The 15231-nt window shown below is 38.6% G+C and overlaps 1 protein-coding gene across 1 annotated transcript; it reads right to left on the bottom strand.

Moving 5' to 3' along the window:
- Nucleotides 1-4763: 4763 nt before the first annotated feature.
- LOC119796537 (interferon-induced protein 44-like) lies at nucleotides 4764-14727 on the bottom strand. The gene is made up of 10 exons (XM_038305135.1): nucleotides 14653-14727; nucleotides 13863-14487; nucleotides 8847-8876; nucleotides 8454-8474; nucleotides 8347-8380; nucleotides 7551-7752; nucleotides 6616-6774; nucleotides 6316-6484; nucleotides 5761-5861; nucleotides 4764-5679 (listed from the first exon to the last, which is right to left on the bottom strand). Exons 1-10 carry the CDS (start codon nucleotides 14725-14727, stop codon nucleotides 5518-5520), a joined length of 1578 nt encoding a protein of 525 aa, XP_038161063.1. The 3' UTR covers nucleotides 4764-5517.
- Nucleotides 14728-15231: the final 504 nt, after the last annotated feature.

Here is a 15231-nt window from a genome sequence, read left to right as displayed (position 1 = left end):
CACGCTAGCGGTAAATATATGTTCGATTACTGGTAGCTATGCTAAAAGCAGCCTAGCTTAGCTAGGCAAGCTAAATACAACCTAGCCTAGCTAGGTAAGCTAAAAGCAGCCTAGCCTAAAGCTTTATTAAAGTGTATTTTTTGTGATTCACAGGAAGCAATATGCCGTCTTTACAACTCAGAGACTAATTGCAGGCGCTATGAACCGGAGCAGGGGTATGGTTTAAAGAATATGCTTTCATTCTGCGGTAAAAGGACATGGATACGGATAAATACCGACCATAGCTGTACTTTTTTTTTTCACAGACTACAGTCGCCTCACAATGAGGCGGTGACCTCCTATTTGCTCGGATTTGCACGATGTTGATAAAGACGACATTGTGTGTAAGTGACTTGTTTTAATGTTTTCTCCTTCCTTGTTACTGTGACTTGCGTTTGATTTTTTTTTTATTCATACCACTCTCATTTAATTGTTTTCCAGCTGCCTGTAAGAGGTATTATGAGACGGTATGCAGGAGCTTCAGATACACGCTGCTAGCCAGCACGCTGCCTGCGGAGGCTGCCAGGCTATCTGCTCGGAGTCGGGCCAGCAGAAAGAGGGTAAGACTTTATTTGGTGACTATTTTTCAGGTGCATTGATAGATGTGTTGTGTCCATATGCAGTGCGCTGATTCATTGTTTTTTTTTTCAGCTGCTGAAGGCGAGGCAGAGTGTGCTAGCAGATGAGGAAGTGGAACTCTGTAAGTCCGCCACCGTCGACCTCATGTCCGACGAAGAAGATGGCGTCGTCGGCGGTGTCTCTGGATGGATTGTACGGTCGCCGCCATTTCGTAGGCCGGATCTCACTGAACTCTGTGTTAAGCTGCAGTCCCGGTTAGAAGCGATGCCGAAGTACAGGGCCACGCACAGTAGGCGTCTGCACATCGGACCTGCCTCGGAGGGAATGCTGCCAGTTACCTCCAACCCCGAGGAAGCAAACGGACCGTTCATGGAGTTGTAATTTTTAGATACGCATGTGTTTGGATACGCGTTGTATATAGTTGTGTGTGTTTTAATAAAGCTCTTTCTTTGCATAAACAGCTTCCTGGCAAATCTTCATTTCCTGTATAAATTCATTCATGTCCTTGATGGTAGCCTAATAATTGTGTAGTAGTGTAGGATAACATAAATACACACCATATGAATGAATAAATATATGAATGAATAAAAATATGAATGAATAAATATATGAATGAATAAAAAATATGAATGAATAAATATATGAATGAATAAATATATGAATATATATATATTTGCCAACCAATCACGAGCGACTTTACTTGTTTAAAAAGAAGTGGTTTCGTCCAATACTCAGTAAGAAAATTAAAGCCTGGCGTGGCCACGTGTGGTTTTGCTGCCAATCACGAGCGATTTCATTTGTTTGAGAATAGTGGTTTCAGCCAATACTGAGAAGGTTATTCAAGCCAGACCTGGCCAGCCGCGCGGGTTTGCTGCATTCATATGCTAATTAGGGCCATTAGTACAGCTGATCGCTCTCCACATACGTCACGGTACGTTTTCGACAATTTGTGGCACGACAAACGCGGACAAGCACGGGTTGCAAATTGTCGGAAACTGACGAAAATCAGGCAGATCTGCGGGAGTTTACGGGGGTTTACGGGGACGAAAATCTCACTTTTCATGCAGTGCACCTGGTAGTATATATCAGCCTAAAACTTAATTTAAGTATCTCAAATTAAGCTAATACTTAGGTTACCTGAGGAAGTGGTGGACAAGTGGTTGTGACTGCCACTCAGGGACCCTGAGTAAAAGACACTCAGGCACTGGACAATGGCAGCACACTGCTCCCCAAGGGGGATGGGTTAAATACAGAGAGCTCATTTTGTTGCCCTGTGCTTATGACAGCGTAATGACAATAAAAGCTGGAGAAAAAAAAAAGTTAGGACTTGCATGTTACTGCTTTGAGTATGATTACATCTTTTATGTAAAAATCTTTTAGGCTAAAAGTAGTGGCAACTGGCCAAAAGAGGGCACTAGGGCACTGCCACACTCGCCCAATGACCTCGGTTAAGACATGAAAACTTCTTCCAGTGTGAGGCTGGGAAAAGGTGAGAAGAGTGGCAAGAGCAGCAGAGAGGATCATCGGGCCGCTTCCCTCCATTAAAGACATTTCATCCCAGTGCTGCCTGCCCCCAGCCCTTAACATTATAAATGACCCCTCACACCCCAACATGGACTGTTCTACCTGCTGCCTTCTGGAAAGAGACTTCGAAACATCCGATGCAGTTCCAGCAGACTCCAGAACAGTTTCTACCCCACTGCCATTAGACTGCTGAATGTTATATAAAATGGGATTATAAAATAAACAAAAAAGAAACTTAAGAATAAAGCTCCAATATCCTTGCAAACATGGGCGTAGGTTTTTATAGGGACTATAGGGACATGTCCCTACCAAAATTTTGAACCGACCTAATTGTCCCGATCAATAATTGGATGTGAGCAACATGTTTATAATTTACAGCAGTAGTTGTTGCAGCAGTGGCTTCTTTTCCTCTCCTCTGCTTGGTCTCTCCTGTCCCTTTCATGTAGCAGCGCATGGAACTGTGCTGCGCTGTTTAACTCAACTCTCATTGGTTGTTATGCCTTAAGTTCCGCCTTCTCTCTCTCTGATTGGCTGTTTTCTAGTCCGTGTGTGCTTGGAGCACAAAATTGAAAATTTATTCACACTAGAATGCCGCGGTTACTACAATTGATATTAGGCTACAAAACTAGTCCCAATAAAAAAAAATGAATATCATGTACACTAAAAAACAAAAACCTTTTTTTTTTCTTTTATAAAACAAAATATTCTGAGTCAGCCAGGAGTTCTGAAGACTGCTGGAAAAATGGGCAAATAAAGGCTGTAAGCCATCAACATTTCTGATTCTTAGCCACAGCCAACTAAAAAAGAAAATGTGAGGGTTTCCTTTTTACTGATATTTAGTTGATATTACTGTTTTCATTTTTTTGTTTTTATTTTTACCATTTTGATATAATAACTGATCTAAGTGGGTTGCTCTGTGGGCAAAGGCGCATTTTACATTTATATTACTGTATGTTTTAAAGTCTCTATTCTCCAGTTAATGATAAATCACTTACTAAATTAGTTGACGATTATTGAAATAATCAATATGATTCATTTTTTCAGCCCCAGATGAAATACATGAAATTGGCTACACAGAGTAACTACAGTACAGCCCAGATGTTCAACTTTTATAGTGAAGTTAATATTTTAATGAATGTATTATTTTGCTTGATACAGAGAGAGAATAGTAGGTACAAATATTAGAGTGGGGTTTAACTCTGCACAATTCTATATCTTCAAAAGAAAATACTGTATTTACCTTCTCTCTTAGTCGTTCAAATGAAACCGTTTTCAAAGTGGAAAACAGTCCTAATTCCACATTGATCAGAGCCGGTGATACTTCAAACACTGATAAACAGCATCTAATGAGTGTAGACCTTATAACATTTTTATTAATGGAGCAAAATGTTGCTTTTCTCTTTTAACAATGAATTCCTCTTATCAGTACGGATGCTCACATCGAGCATAAAAAAGGGCATGCATATTGCATAGCACCAATGACACCAGACCAATAGTGTCCCTACCAAAGTTCAAATCAAACCTACGCCCTTGCTTGCAAACGTCTTTAAAAAGATATTTGCGGCAAATGATGTAGGGAGGTGATTTAGTGACATGCTTACGCACCTACATACATTTATCTGTATAAACATACTGTATGTTGTTGTACCAGAGAAATTTTGTATATCTTATGAACCATGTATATGTCAGGAATTGAAGAGAAAAGTACCCAAATGCAAACACTAAACAATAGTTTTTATTTTTACTGGCAAACTAAATCCAGAGATATCAGGCATAACACGGGAACACCAGCCACAGAGACAAGGCTACAATAAAGACATGCGACACACAAATACAAGACACTGGACTACAAAATAAAACTGGAGCACAGATATGGGAGAATTATCCTGCCATAATGCAAGAGCACATAATTTCAATTTGAGAAAAGAATTTAATCTTCTTGCACTCAAAACTTATCTCAGATTTAATGCTTCTTGCACAGATATTTTCTCCTCCCACTTGCCTCCTCCTCTTCGCGCACAAACGCTGCTGCCGGCAGAGCCTGCCATCGGAGTGGCCGTTGGTGCCCGCTGCCGGCCGAGGCCACTTATTGGCAGATAAACAACTCCGTTCCATCAACTAAATGTGACATAAAAGTTTTAATGCAGTTTATTAAGCAATAACATCACAATCCAAAAAAACATAAAGAATACATTTTAATACATGTTCTTAAATGATGACATCACAATAAATATATATATATATATATATATATATATATATATATAAACAAAAAAGCCATTTTATTGTCGGTAAGGTTTATCACAGGCACACTCAGTAGAGTTAGACAAGCGCACCCTTTCTGAGGCTGTCGTTCTATTGGCTGGAAAGGTTGCTAGGCGACGATCCAACTCCAATCTGAGAGAGCAAAAAAAATCCACAAGCAGAGCCTACGGGTTTGCAAGCGTATCTGAGACTCAAGCAGAGCGCGGTTTGTGCGCGAAGAGAAGGAGGCAAGTGAGAGGAGAAAATATCTGTGCAAGAAACATTAAATTTGAAAGAGGAGAGAAAGTATTTGAGAGAGAGCGCATCTTTTGAGTGTGAGCATTATAAGCTTTGAGTGCAAGAAGATGAAATTCTTTTTTTCAAATTAAAATTATGTGCTCTTGCATTATGGCAGGATAATTCTCCCATACACAGAGGGAACAAAAGACAGACCATGACAGAATATTTGTAGGGGTTCAAGTTCAAAGACAGAATAGATCTGTATTTGCTTAACATCCATAATTTCTTGGCAAAATCCCTCATAATCCTTATCTAAGGTAAAAAGGAACAACAATGGTTCCCTCAGCTCTTCCTTCTATTCTCGATCTAGGTGATCGGACAGGTGGAGCATTTCCACTGCCCGTATGTAATCTTCCATTTCCAATGGGATGACTTGAGGAAGGGAATGATGATGCATTAAAATGTGGATATACAGAGGTTAATAAAGAGAATGCAATCCTCAATAAAACACAGAATTTCGCAAGATTAGCTAATATTAACAAGAAGAGAATTATACATATAATTAACTGTATATAATAGAGAGGCTACTGTATATAATATATATACAGTAGCCTCTTGTCGTGTTCTGGCTGCTGCACCTCCAACCATACCTGCTGCTACCTGGCTAAGCAGAAAGAAAACTTTATGAAACAGCAATTTCTCTCCAAATAAATAAATAAAATGGAATAAAAATGGAGTAAATTTTTCTGTACATAGGCACCCAGCTAACTGGAAGTGCAGAATATGACGACTACCGGTACTCAGAAACATAAGGAAGCTAGCTAGCTGCAGCTTCTTCTGAAAAATAGTAGCAAGAGTAAAGCAGACACAATGTGTCTTCTGAAGCCCATTTTAATTCTTTTCAATGAAGTCATCTCCAAAGTCGATCATTTTCCTCAGGGCACTCAGAATCAAAGTATCAATATCATCGTTCATGTTGATTTCGGCACTGTAGTTCTTCACAGGAAAGATACAGTTCATTGGGATTCCCACTGCTGCACTGAAATCTTTCATCTTAAAAATAAAAAAAATAAAAAGTCACAGTTACAATCTGGAATAGGTATGATGTCTCTGGACAAATTGACTGAATCTCACCTTTTTCTTTAGGTGCTTGCTTTTGTACACATTTCTCAAGTTTTTTTCAGTTTCTTCGCAGGCTTCATCAATGCGTGTCATTATGGCCATTTGAGGATTTCCTGCAGGTAAAAAAGTAAACAATTGTTAGCCAAACACTTGTGGTTTTATCATTTGAAAAAGTTAAAGTGAGTGAGAGTAAATACAGATATAGATTTGTGCCAGAGACACTGACAGTTAGTTAGCATGTTCTCTCTGTTCTTGTGTTGGTTCTCTCTGGGTACTCCAGCTTACTCCCGGAGTCTAGAAACATGACTGTTGGGTTAATTGGCTTCTCCATATTGGCCTTAGGTGTATGTGTGTGCATGGTTATATGTCTTTGTCTGTGTTGGCCTGCGATGGACTAGTGACCTGTCCAGGTGTACCCCGCCTTTCGCCCATAAATTGCCAGAAATAGGCACCGGCCCCACAGTGACCCTGAAGGAATAATCGGAAAATATGGATGGACACTGACAGTTCAACTTATTTGGATTTCTTCTGTTAGTATGCCATGTTAATAAAAATCCTTAAACTCACCCAGATCACTGGCTGTTTCTCTGACACTCTTCATTTTTTCTAGAACTGACTTTTTAATCTGTGCAGCGTTGGCAGACATCACGCAGACCAAGACATGAACTCTGTCATCAGCAGAGGGTGTCGGGTTGTAGCCTGGGTCATCTTCAGATAGAGGACCTACTGGGTTGAACTAGAAAAGACATCATCTTTAACATGAATTAGTTCAAAGAAATACAATCCTTATCTTTAAATTGTGGGTTACTTTCATTCTTTCATTAATTTCAGAATATTTTTCAGAACTGGTGGTTGCATTTGCTGCACCTTGTGGCCTTCCTTTACATGTCCTTCCAAAGCCAGCTTAATGTCACTTGCATGAACTCCTTGTATTTCCCCTTCTTCCAGACCCATGATGTCGCTGAAGACCAAAGGGTAAAATGTCTTCGAGCTTCCTCGTCCTCTATTGAATTTATGAGTTTCATACTAAAAAAGGAGAAAAAGTTAAGAGAAAATGCATTTTGCTGATACAGTCATTTCTCTAATTAATTAAAAGAAAAGGCCAGAAAACTCAGATTAGTTCTTGCGAAAAGGCAAGGGTTGTTCTGCCATTCAGAAGTTCCCCACAGCTTTGTTTTGCTGGCTAGAAGCAAGACAGTATAGACTACCTCTGACGTATCTGAAAGCAGGTCACGTAGAAGCATAAGCTGTCGTAGGCGGAAGCAGGGAGCAGGGGTAGCCTGATTACGCAAATGTGTCAGGATTTCCTGCATGCCTCATTCGAGGTGAGTTATACACTGTTCTATGTCTGAACACCACTGTCTGTCAGACTATTTTGTCAAGGCTCAGAACAGGGAACCTAGTATTAGTATTCAGATGGACAGACAGTATGATATTTAGAAAACTTTTATTTTAAAAAACTTTGATAAAAAAAAAAAAACATATCTGTAGTGAGCAGCTAGGGCAGGAACCTTTGTAAAAAGGTAAACACAGGTTAGTAACCCTGTCAATCTGGCATAGGAAGATCATGAACATGTGAGTCACTAACCTAATCTTAAAGTTCAGTGCATGCCCAGAGGATGAGGTAAATTCCAACTGGTCGACTGGGCAGGTGAGTGGAATGAACAATCAAGCCAGTCATCAGCGCCAAGATAATGCACAACAGTGGGCAAAAGACTATTGAAAGGATCCCGTCTGTATATTTCTGGTTCTTTCATACACTTCTCAAACTTTTTATTCATATTTATTAGCTTTTTGTTTACCCTTTTGGTGAAACTTTTGTCAGATGTGGTTGCACTGGCCAAAGCAGGAATTGTCATTCGACCTCGAATGACGTTACTGACAGAGTTGATGAAACTGGACTTCCCAGCGCCAACGGGTCCATAAAGAAGCACTCGAAGGTACCTGATGTCATCTTTTTCAGGTTTGTATTCTTGAATATATTGAAGATCCTGGTGTTTTTCACTGAGAACATCAAGCACATTCATTTGTTAGTTCTGTCAAAACCCAAAAGAGACAAGAAAACGCATTCTAGCCAACCATGTTGGAGCCAAAGACCATCAGTAAAACTAACATAATCTAAGTTAGATAAAAAAATTTTTTCCTATACTTTCACAAAAAAAAGTTTAAAGTGTCTAAGAAATTACAAAAATATGCAAATTGTTTAAATCCCCTTTTAATATTTTTTTTTTTTTTTGCGATTTCTTTGCACTTAATGAGGATCCACTATGATTATGTTAAAAACTAATCAGGCATTTGGAGTTTTAAAAAATCGTTTTAATTTAATTCAATTTTATGATTTCGCCCCTATTTTTTCCTTCTCTCTCTGCTTCTGTACTTAATTTCCTGTTGTGTCAAAATTCCTTTAGGACCAAATTTCCAGGTACCCATACTAAACCCAACAAAACCTCAATTACTTTGAGTTTTTTCTTTTTTCTATGTTTTTCTCCTCCAGTAAGCTGTGACACACAAATTCTACATTTCACTAGGGTTGTAAACAAACTGTCAGCAATGAACTGGCAGTTAATGATGAGCCTAATAGTGTTACTGTTAACTCACCTCCAATGTAGTTCCCTCCATGGTTTATCTAGAACTGAACAGAAACATAAACTACTATTTTCCAAAGATGAATAAAATATTTTCAGAAACAAAATGTAATCACTTACGTGGTGACTCTTTCACCTGAGCTTTATTAAAGGAAAAACAGAGAATGGTAAGTGAACTAGTACCTGAAGATTTCCTTACTCAAGTTAGTCATGAGTTTAAAAACTATAATTGTAAAGGTATACCATGATAAATTTAGTTTAGGATTTCTATTTTCTCTAAACTGACTCAGTGTTTCTGAATTTTACTTTGCCTTAACATCAGTTTCTAACCTTGTCTGCAAGCTGAACTCTCATGGCATTTGTGCATTCACAAACACACAAGAGACTATCTTGTACTGCTCCAGCTTACACCATTTGAGACTGACCCAGAACAGACAGCTGATCATGCAACAATATTAGGGTTAAATGAGGTTCACATGTCTGCTAATAACACATCTATAGTCACCATCTTACCAGAATCTTCTGGGTCTCTGATAGGTAGACCTTAAGCAGAAAAAGACAAAGACGGTAATTGTGGATTAAATAAGCTGTTAATAAATATAGATAAATATTTTTAACAGAATTTACTGGTTTAAAAACTTGAGACTGAAACAGAGACATTTCAATAAAATATGAATAAAATAAGATACTTATTAAATATTTTAATTGCTTTTGTGAATCAATTGCAGTAAATATCTAAAAGCCTCATTTTAAATAAAATGCACTCACCGTAGAACAATGCATGGAAAAGCGATTTCTGATTCTCCATTCTGGTGTTGCTGCTCTGCTGCAAAATGAGTGAGCAGCAATTGTCTCCTCTGTTAAGTAACATCCCCTGCTCAGCTAAATCACGTGACTTCAGATAAATCTCTTCATTTAACTTTCACTTTCTGTGCTTTCTGTTTTCTCCTTTCATGTTTATGCTCTGACCACACAATGCAATTTTTCCTTCAGTTAAACCTTTAGTTCAAAGTGCCTCAGCCGTATGCTGAGGTTGTCACAAAACTACAACCATCAAAAGCTCTGCTCTCCTCTGTAAATTCATTTTGTGACTTTCACTTGTCTGTACAACATATTGCAGTCAGCTGTAATCATAGAAGACTTTATGACTGCATATACCAACCAGTTGTCACTAGACATCTAAACAACTGGTTGGTATAGGACACCAGCTGCTCTTTTAACCATCCAACAATACATTCTATCATATTTCTCATACATCTGAGGAGGCTGAACAGGTTTGCTATCTTCCAAAAAACAAAAACACAACAAATTAGTGCCAATATCTAGTTAGACCTCAAGTGAAAGTTTACTGGAAGATTGTGAATATATTAAATAACTAGAACTGGAAGTTATAAATAATTCATAGGTCATTCATATCAAGGGTAATCCTAATTGTTTATTAACAGGTGCTCTCACCCTCTGTCTAAGGCAGTCATGGGTCTGGCAGCTCCTTGGCCAACAGCGATTAGGGGCCCCGTTGTTTGGCGGTTTAGATTAGCAGTTAGATTTAGGTTAGCAGAGCTGGATTAGCTCTTCTCTGTCTCTGCTGCTGCTGAAGGCTTCAGGGATGACAGCATTCAACTCGGTTTGAATTGCAGGACGAATAAAAACACTATGTTCAGCTCCTTCTGAATCACAGTTGCTACTTAGCCTTCAGCAGGGGAGGGGTTTAGCGTCTGGCCTTAGCAGCTGTTTGCTGCTGACAACAGACCATATTGCCTACGACGTCATCTTGATAGCCATACCAGTCAAAATCTACGTCATTGTCCTACATTTCCATCAAGATTTCAACAGCTGACTTTCCTGATAATTGATGTTTATTATATATTGTACATGTACAATACATTAAGACCATAGCATTACATATCAGATGTGCTGATATGTAAACTATTAACTAGCTCCACCTGTGGAGCTAGTTAATAGTTACTTTATGCTTCTTTCCGTATAGCTGATCCGTCTCCATGAACCCAAATTGTTCTTGGCAGAAGGCCGCTCATACTGAGACTGGTTCTGCCGGTGGTTTCTTCCTGTTCAAAGGGAGTTTTCCCCTTCACTGTCGTTATATACTAGCCTGACGTAGTCCGACTCAATTCTAGTCAGAATATGAGTCTGATACTGCTCCATAGAGCTGTGATTATGGGGCGTGTTTTGAACGAACCAGGAAAAAAATGCCTCTGTACTCAATTGGATAGACCTACAACCAATAAGAGCAACGGAGTGCGTGACGTATCTTAAGCGAGGCATAGTTGTTGTCCACAAAAATCAAAGCGTGCAGTTTCACGCCTAGAATAAGAAGATGAGACTTGATCGCGTTTCTCTGTTCCTCTTTTAAAATTAATTTGCTGTCGATATCTTCTAGAACAGACCTAATAGCAGAATCTACTCACCCAAACTCTCCAGCGGCAGCCATTATTGTTGTCACCCAAGCGCGCTTTGGTCACGTGGTTGATAAAGTTACTCTTGATCATCTGTCCATCATCGTATAAAGCCCGCCCTGACAATTTGATTGGATCGCCTGACAGTGGGCTTTAATACTCGCGCTACTATGGAGCAGAGCCAGACCGAACTTCCCCGAACTCAAACCTTGTGGGCGGGACTAAGTTCAGACTGGCACCCAGGCTAGTTATATACATGCTTGGTGCAAGATACCAATGAAGGTTTAAAATATAACTTTTGGTTACCAGAATGACCCCTGTTTGCTGAAAATCAAGGGAGGCATATAACCACACACATGTGAGAAGCATGTGAGAGTGTCATGTGTAGGACAGAGGTTTAAAGTAGGTAGCAAAATAGTAATGTAGAGGTTAAAGTCAAGTTGTATGTATGTAGTTATACACATATTTATAGTTCAGAGGCATTTTTTTCTTGAATACTAAAGGTGAAACCTTCCCTGTAAATTTCCTACAAATTGGTGGTTAAATATTCATTCTCCAACTTCATTAATGTAGTCATTAAACTGCATCAAAAATTCTCTTTAATAGCACCTGGTTTCACCAGTATGTTGCTCACTCTTGGATGTGATCACCCCTCCAATCTGGAGTGGCATGATGCTGTCTGTCAGTCTCTCTGAGAAATCCCAGTTAAAGCCTGAGCCCCCATGCATTGGACCAACCAGTGAGAAAGAAGGGCCATGAAAGGATAACAGGCAAAAATGGCTTAGATTCCATTGAGGCTAAGCCTTTTCGGGGTCTATGGAGCAGCGGTGGGTTGTGAAGCTAACTGTTCGATGCGGATTGGCAGAAGAAGCTAAAAGAGTTTTGACTGACCAGAGACAGGGATGTCTGTCCTCATCAGACTCAGAACAGTTGTCTTATGCTTGACTCTTGATGTGGTTTCTGGAGTTTATGATTTCAGAGTGTTTCACAGCAGCTATTTTCACCTTTTGTATTGATGTGTTTTATGTGTTTCTACATTTGCTTCTGCAAAAACCTCAGGATTTAATTAATGAATTCTTATTTGTTGAATGTAGGTTTTCGTGAATTTATTCTTTGTGTACAGAGTTAACTGTTTGATAATGACTGAAGCTTAAATTATGCTTTTAATTGTTATTCTAAGCCCATTGGGTGTATGTTTACAAAGCAGCACAGGACAGTCTGAAATATATTTCATTAAATATTTAATACCTTGAAGTTACAACAATATCATCCTTTTTGTAAACAGTACATTTTTTAAAATTACTTTGTTCGAGTATTTTCTCTGTATTATTTGAGGCATTGTGTTCTGTGCTTTTGAATCACAAGAACCCACTTTATCACAGAGAGTTAAGAGAACCTATAGGCTGACTGAACAAAGATGAATCAACATTACCCTGAAGCTTTTATCTCTTTATTTTCCATCATGTAATATTGAAAGTGAAAGTAAAATAAAGTGAAAGTAGCTGGTATTGTTTAGCAAAAACTGCAGTTTGCTGTAATTCAGGCCATTAATGGGCGTGATGAGGCATTTATAAATAAAAATCAAACAGCCTCAGTCAGAAGACTGTTAGCTTCTCAGGTTATCTTTTATATTCATCAGCTTTCTGGTCTTTGTTGTCTCTATGTCTGTAACTTAACTTGGTGGGCATCTTTGCTCCGATATTTTTTCAGCTACATCCAGATTAAATATCCTAGATTTAATCATCATAAAGGTTCTAGAAAGAAAAAATTCCCCAATTAACAAAGTCACTGCTTATTTACTGAAGATTTTTCTTTTTGTTTTTTTGTTGAACTGAAGTCAGTAAATCGTGGCAAATCAGTAAATTAATAACAGGAGTAAAAAAGATGGATTTATTTATATTTGAATCAGAAAAGTTTTTTTAGTTGGGCATTGATTCACAGTTATAATATAATTAAAATTAGATGTATACCAAAGTAAGCTTTTTATGATTACTTGAAGTTTCTATGGTTAGTGAGGGGTGCCATGTCAGTTGGCGTGATGTTTTCTGACGTCATCAGTCATGTAGTGCCAGTCAGATATTATAAAATTTTTATGGATTAGCTATCATATTGCTGTTACAATTATTACAGTGCTTTACTATATAACAATATTTATTAGGGATTTTTTAATCTGGACTGACAAAAAAAATAAAAAATACACAGAGAAGGAAACAGAATCAGTGACAAAACTCATTGGTTTCTGATTTTTTTATACCGCTGACTGAGCAAATTAGACCGCAGGATTAACAAAGCCTGGTTATTAGCCTGGTCTACAACAGGCAAGCTCTACTCATTCAAAATGAAGCTGCAAAATGGTCCATACAAAATAGGTACATACAACTGGATTCAGAGATGTTGCGATGTAACATTATTTTTATTGCTATCTAATGGTGAATTGATATTAAAATACAGACTACTTCTTCATCTAAGTGAAATGCAGACATTTGTTTAGAGCTGGATCAGATTGCCAATTTTATTAAATATTGTGCTACTTTCTGTTTCGTTTTGAGAGTGTATCATTATGCTGGCTTCTTCTACTAAAATCTTTGTTTTCGGGTAAATGGTATTTTAAAGTAGTAAAGTAAAGTAGGGACAACAAATCCTAAGAAACATTTGTTCTCACCCTGGAGAATGTCAGTTGCTGATGCTAAAGGCTGGAGAGCCTCAGAGTATTCTTTGAGGAATGCAGCCTCTTGTGGGTGGAACATTGGTGCATCAAGCTGATCACAAATGGCCCTCAGCTGTTCTTTTGAAAGTTGTACAACTTTTGAGATGGCCCTGAATTCTGAGCTCCATCTGGTTATTGATGGGACAATGAATTGCATTTTTGCAATCTCCTATATTGCCTCGCCAGCCAATGAAGACCTATGTGCTTTGTTCCAGATAGACGAACACTTTGCTGTTGCACACCTATACAACTTGCTAGATGGCCCATTCCCACCTGCCTTGTTAACCTCATTAGTAGCTATTAAATTTAATGTATGAGCTGCACAGCACTGGTGTTTTGGAAGAAAAAACTGCTTATCTTCCTCTTGTTGAAGAAGAGTACTAACATCTACAAATGTCACACTATTACCACCATCATCTTCCTCCTCACTAACACCATAAAACGCCTTTACAAAATTACTGCCATTGTCAGTGACAGTGGATCGGACTTTGGTCTGAATTTTGTATTCTGCATGGATTTCGTTCAGTTTAGATGCAACTGCGTCATATGTGTGTCGACCTTTAAGGCGGGTGCAGGCCAAAGCAGCAGAACACCTCTCTAATGTGTGTTTGTCTATCCATTGACATGTAACTCCAAAGTAGCTACAGTTTTGGGCTGACCAGATGTCTGCTGTGGTGCAGACACTCTCCACATCAATGAGTTTAGACATAACAGATTGCTTCATTATGGAAAACTCTTCATCAATCCGCTGCATTAAAGTCTTTCGACACATTGTTTTTATTCCACCACTGAGACCTTGAACCAGCTTGCGGAATGATGGCTGCTCCACCACTGAAAAGCACTGCACATCATCAACCACAAAATTTAATACCAGCTTGTTTACACGTTCCTGTGACACATTGAACGCTGGTGTGATCCTAGCTTGCTTCAAGTGGGGTTGAGCAGCTGCTGGGGTAGAAGTGCCTGCCAGGTCATCTTCCCGAGTATCAGATGGACTAAACGTGTCTTTCAGAAGAACGCCTGGATGCTTCCTCTGAAAAGAGAGATAGAAAAAAAGATGAAAGAAAAAATATACTATAATTAATAATTATATGTTAAAAGTAGCATTAATTTACGTTATGTTCATGAAAACCATAACACTAGCAAATTGCATACAATGTCTCATGGGAAAGAATAGATTCCAACAGCCTAATTTCACTATGAAAATCAAGATCTCCTCAGTGTACTGCTGTGTCTGGTATGCTTGCTGCAAGCATAGGCCGTAGGAGTGCATGACCCGAGGGGGGCGAAGAGTGCTTTGCTGAAGTGACTGGGAGGGTGGAGACACACACACATGCGCTATCGCCTGTCACAAAAATGTTCAACTCGATACCGATACTAAGGAAAATACTCGATACCATTTTCGATACCACAAGGATAAAAACAAAGACCCCAAAATTTAACTGAATTTTTACAGGTTAGTGTCTTTCATTTCAAACTGACCTGTTACTCATGTTATTGTGACTGGTGGCCCGTATTAATGACCCTAACCCTATTCCTGTACCTAACCCTAACCCTCCACCCTTCATAATTGTGAGAAATAAATATTGTTTGGTTAAACTTGTTTGGACTTATTGTACAAACCTATTTAACATACACTATTTTAACATAATATTATGGATAGAGTTTAATTAAGTGTTTGAAAGATTAATTTAACTATTTTTTTTAATTAATGTCTATATTGCCATGAAGCCATTAGGATTTTCTTGCCTGGGATCTTCCTATTGGTGACGTAATC

This window comes from Cyprinodon tularosa, unplaced genomic scaffold, assembly GCF_016077235.1.
Source record: "Cyprinodon tularosa strain WSP-4 unplaced genomic scaffold, ASM1607723v1 ctg551, whole genome shotgun sequence".
Taxonomy (NCBI): Eukaryota; Metazoa; Chordata; class Actinopteri; order Cyprinodontiformes; family Cyprinodontidae; genus Cyprinodon; species Cyprinodon tularosa.
The sequence above is the reverse complement of the archived record's forward strand: the minus strand, read 5'-3'. Positions and strand labels throughout refer to the sequence as shown.

Coding starts and splice junctions, on each gene's coding strand:
- LOC119796537 (XM_038305135.1), bottom strand. CDS start 14,727: ATGCACTCCTACGGCCTATGCTTGCAGCAAGCATACCAGACACAGCAG. Junction 8,877..13,862: donor TGAGGAGGAAGATGATGGTG/GTAATAGTGTGA, acceptor TTTCTGCTTAAG/GTCTACCTATCAGAGACCCA. Junction 6,485..6,615: donor ATGTAAAGGAAGGCCACAAG/GTGCAGCAAATG, acceptor TGTCTTTTCTAG/TTCAACCCAGTAGGTCCTCT.